At 41.6% G+C, this 5,274-nt stretch overlaps 1 protein-coding gene across 1 annotated transcript; it reads right to left on the bottom strand.

The window, feature by feature from the left end:
- Positions 1–17: 17 nt before the first annotated feature.
- LOC119411867 (protein polybromo-1) lies at positions 18–4,608 on the bottom strand (the record flags this gene model as incomplete). Its single annotated transcript, XM_037678817.1, is given in 11 exon segments — positions 18–175; positions 358–503; positions 586–837; positions 920–1,077; positions 1,222–1,404; positions 1,503–1,720; positions 1,802–2,441; positions 2,547–2,652; positions 2,909–3,188; positions 4,195–4,289; positions 4,420–4,608. Coding segments are annotated over 11 exon segments (2,371 nt in total), but the record flags the coding sequence as incomplete, so codon positions are not given.
- Positions 4,609–5,274: the final 666 nt, after the last annotated feature.

Here is a 5,274-nt window from a genome sequence, read left to right as displayed (position 1 = left end):
ACACACACACACAGTACCTATGATGCAGGTCATGGGACATGTCTCCTCCAGGTTGCTAAGGAACACTTCTTTCTTGTAGAACATCTTAGTGGGTTCATGCTCCGTCTCTTCAGGATGGATAAAGATGGGGCCAAAGAAATAGCCTGCTCCATCTCGCATCCACATTTTCTCAATTCTGTAGAACGCAAAAACAAACTTAAAAAATATGCTTTTTAGGTATTGGATATAAGCGACAACATAAATGACATAAAGCTGTCGGTAGACGGATATTTGTAGAATTCTGCAATCTGCATTTCTCAACCATTAAAGTAAACAGAGATCACATAATACTGACAGGGCAGAAATAATTTCCTCTACCTTCCCACTCGGTGGCGCACCAGTCCATGAGAACCAATGTAAACGCAATCTCCAACTTTCAGCCAAAGGTTGTTGTAGCAGAGCTGCTCATAGTACTGACAGCCTGGCTCCCCGTTGGTCACATCCAGTGGAACGTCCTCCCTCTCCTGTAGACAAAAATGATTTGCAGGCAGAATTATTTCAGTGCCCGTTGGTTATTTTCACAGAACCTACCAAGTTGCTACTAACCTTCTCTAAAATGCCATCTGTCATTTTGCCCTCATCTACAATCTCTGCTGGCTTCTCTTCTTGTTTGGGGGCAAACATGGAAGCCACTCGGACCACAGGTAGAGGCACCTCTCTGGGAACAAATCGAACAGAGCTCAAGGGCATCGCCCACAGCTTGATCTTCTTGAAGGACTTGGACTTGGCGGAGTAGCGAGACTCGCAGACGTACACGTCCTCTGGTCTGAATCCTTCTGGGTAAAGCTTGAAATACTCCTGGAATCGCAGAAATATCAAGTCAGCGCTCGGCACACAAGAACGAAACTCATGAACTAAAAGGTAAAGAAATGCAGGGGACCTTCACAAACATAACCACGCATTTCCCCAGAATCTTGCTGACTGGAGCTTTGTTGTAATAGTCGCTCTTAAAAACTTCTTTCTCCAAGAATTTTCTAGTAGCCAGGTGAAATGTTTCATTGGGTCTGTAGAACCAGCAGCCGTACAGCCACTTCTCTCCTGTGTTTAGAGGGGGTGGATAGGAAGATGGATGTTTTTTTTTATATATATATATACTTTATATTAAATAGAAAAAATTAAAAACCAATAAGATTATTGTTTGATCTTCTTTTGAAGACTGTGATAAACACGATAAACACTGACCGGTGTTATCCTGCCAAAGGCGCTCAATGTAAATAATGTGCGGTTGGAGGTTAGGCTCAGCAGGTTCCACATAGACGTAGTCTCCCACATGGTACATGCTGTCCTTAAAGCTGCAGTCCTGACTGTATGTACGCTGAACCTGCCATGAACTTCCAGTAGAGTCCTCCCTCTTCTCAGCCTCTGAGAAATAAAATAATTTTCAACTGAGCAAAGCTATAGGATGAAAACACGCATGATAATGTAGAACTGCCCTTTCTATGATTTATTATAAATAATTCAGAGGATACCCCTTTTCTCCTCTTCTCTCTTGATTTTGTCCTCCTCGAACTCCTTGGGAAGCTTTTTTTTCTTCTCCTTCTCCACATCACTGTGCAGATGTTTAGAGGTATAGCTGAGGGCTGGGGACATCAAGATTTCTCCATTTTTACACAGCTCATCTCTGATGCGGATGAAGAAATGCTGCAGCTCCACCGCGTCTTCAAAGATCTCCGAGTCGGTCCTGTAACAGACAAAAATAGCGTAACCGTTAGTCTTTTAATACATTGACAAGTTTTAAAATGAGTGGCGAACAATACCTGACCTCTTCAACTGTCTGGCCTTTTCCAGAACTTCAAACATGTGGTCCTGAAACACATCCAGTCTCTTGTAGCGCCCTCGATCCACATTCTTCCGGATAATTTCAAAATTGAGCGGCGGCTTCTCGGGGTTTGCAGGATCAGCAGCAGGGATCTCAGCGAGAGAATCGCTGTAGCAACGTCCCTCGTCGTCTTGGTGACCAAGCACAGACACAAAGAGGCTGCGGATGAGTTCCTGGATGAGGCGCGGCACATCCGGCACATGGGCATCCTCTCCCCCCTCCAGGTCACGTCTCGTCTCTAACAGCACCCTATGCAGCAACAGAGCATCGCGGTAAATCAGAGACTTGGGCTCGTTGTAGGTGCAGGCGTTGTTGAACATGAGCACAAAATCCTCCACCAGCGCGTCCACGTCCTGGTACTTATTAGCCAGCATGTGGCTCTTGATCTTCTCCATGTCTACAGGTTTCTTGATGGCGATGTAGTAATCAGGCAGCTCGGCACGCGACGGAAGCCGGAGGAAGATGGTGCTGAGGCGACGGCCCCGCTTATCCGTGTAGTTCTTTACAGCTTCATAAAGCTCATTCAGTTTCTGCTGTAGGGGTGTGAGGTACTTGGATTTCTTCAGAAAGATGCTGTTTTTTCCTGAAAATGTATGAAAGTAATTCTTAAAGAAAAAAAAAATGCTAGACACACATGCTTAGACTGCTGTTTGTTGGAGAAGCTAGACCTGGTGACTGATTGACTGACTTATTTTTAACTTGGGGGACATCAGGTCATCATCATCAGTTGCTGGCCCAAGATCTCTGCGTTTGTCTTCCATGATCTTCTCAAGGACGTCTGCATCGTTGTAGACCTACAGAAACGAGAAAGGCGTGAAGCAAAAAGAGATTCCTGTTCTTCTCAAAACCTTTTAGAAGGGAGGATGTGGCTTAAAGTTATTTGTAAAAGTGTTGACACTCAGGTTCTGTATCTTTGGCCAACTATTCTCTCTGAAACTGCTGATTGTGCTCTTCTTTCAGAACAGAAAACATTCACATGTAGGAACAAGGAGCTAAAACCACATCGAATGACCATAAAAAAGCAGCGTCGGCAGTCAAACAGAACCCGACCTGGGAGCCTTCTTCATTGTAGTGTCGTGCATTGCGGAACATCAGCTTTGTGTCCTCCACCATTAAATCTTCTGTGACGTATTTGTCCGAACGGATGTTGAGCTCGATGGTCCTGAGGTCCATTGGTTCCAGGATAACTTTGTAATAATCAGGGTAGTCCTTCTTCGATGGCTTCACCATGAAGAGGTCACAGAGTCTGCGGCCGGTGCCAGCTTCTCGCGCTTCAGTCACTGCAGCTAAAATGGCTTTCATTCGATTTTTCTTTGTATTCTTCTTGTAGCTGGGAATCAAACACAAACCAACAATAACGGTCACTAAAAAAGTCATATTGCAGAAAATTAAAACAACCAAGTTCAAACAGTCAAGGCTACCATGTTTGTAAAGTCTACACAGCTCTGGTAAAATGCCAGGTTTTTGTGTGGTAAAGAAAAATAAAACCATAATAAATCATTTCAAAACATTGTCCACCTTTTCTGTGACATACAGTATATCCTGTACAATTCTAATGGAAGAAAAGATCTGTTGTGAGGAACATTTTTAAAATAAAAAGATGCAAGAAGCTGGCCGAATAAGTGCGCGCACCCTAACTGATAATTAATTGAAACACCTTCTGAGTTGATTACAACCTTCAGTGTTCTTTGGAATTAGTCATCAGGCCTCATCTTGACTTGGTAATATTTGCCCACTCCTTCCTAAAGAGTTAAATACAGTATATGTCAGATTGGGAAGGCATCCCTTCTTTTGGTCATCCCACACATTTTCCATCAAACTTGGGTCTAAACTCTGGCTAAGATGTACATAAACTATATTTCTCTTCAGGTGAAGCTGTTCTTTTGTTCATTTAAATGCAAGCTTGAAGTCATTGCTATTTAGAAAAATGAAATTCATTTTCCCCTTCAGCTTTTTAGTAGACACCTAAAACTTTTAGTCCAAAAATAAATGGGCATTTGGAACTGGTCATAACTCCGTTCTCTTTGACTAAAACACCAGTTCCAGATGAAGGCATGATGCTGCCACCACCATGCTTCAGTGTTGTTCTTGTTCCTACACCTTAGTATGTGTTTACACATACACAATCAGCTTATTGCTTTTTTATTTTATTTTATAATTTCCAACCCAATTTTCTGTTTAGTTATACGCAGTTTAAATTGTTTGTCACAGTAAAGGTGGAAAAAGGTTTTGAAATGATTCATCGATAGCTTTTTTTTTTTTTTTTGACATAAAATATTAGCACTTCACCAAAGGTTTGTAGACGTTTTATATCCATCGTTTGTGACAAAATGCACCTTTTTCTTTTGGTGCTACTGGTGTCAGACGTGGCAGAGGACAGCATGCTATCCCCATCATCTTCAGCTCTCTGCAAAAGCTCTTTCCTCCTCATCTAGGCAAGTAAAATTAAATTACAGTTTTATAGTTCGTTTTTTACAAACTAAAAATTGGGATAATTTAAACCGTTCTTAGATTTTCAAGCTAAACCATCACATAAGGAGGAGAAAACACAAAGAGCTGACCTGCTGAATGTGTTGAAGTTTGAGCGCACGCTTGTAGATGGACGAGTGAGGAACGTTATAGCGTTTGGCGTTCTCAAGCAGCAGAGTCAAATCGGTGTTGATGTGCTCAACACTCTCATACTCATTGTTCTTCATCTTGTTCCTGTGGGGGATTTACAGAAACTGCACTGTGACACGGCATTTGCCCATAGAAATTTAAAAAAAGGTTTTGAAACAATTTAAAGCTTCTTACTAGGGATGCACGATATTGGATTTTTAGCCAATATCCGATATGTTAAAATTTATTTTGCCGATAACAGATATCGATATTCCCCCCCAGACCTACTTTTTCCATTCATTCAACCTTTTTTTACACAGATTAATCCCATTGAGTGTCGGGGACTCATTTACAAGAGAGACCTGATTTCTTTAACAAAGAGTGACGACAACAGTGGATAGCAACGACAACAATAGACAGTCAAAAAAGAGGCATACAAATTATTATTTTTTTACTTACAGAGACTACATAACTTTCTCTGCTGTGGAATTAAAATACTACATTATTCTGCACGGTCTTTGTCAGTTTGGCCTGCTAACAAATGCAGATGTCAAAACGGGGACTAAAAATGATGTAACACTTCAACTTGGGTTACAGTATGTTTAATGTCAAATTTATTCATGACATTTACTCTCTCTAACACAATGACAACACTCGAACGGTGCAAATTTGTAAATTTTCACTAATCTAAACTCAACTGCGCGTGTGACGTCATAACGTTGTGTTGGCGCTGCAGGCATCCTTGTCACCGAGTTGTCATACAGCGACCACCTAAAGGTCTCATAAAGACTTTGACTTATATAAATGTATATACACAC

Source organism: Nematolebias whitei, chromosome 7 (genome assembly GCF_014905685.2).
Source record: "Nematolebias whitei isolate Nwh7 chromosome 7, NemWhi1, whole genome shotgun sequence".
Taxonomy (NCBI): Eukaryota; Metazoa; Chordata; class Actinopteri; order Cyprinodontiformes; family Rivulidae; genus Nematolebias; species Nematolebias whitei.
This window is presented reverse-complemented; position numbering and strand designations above follow the sequence as displayed.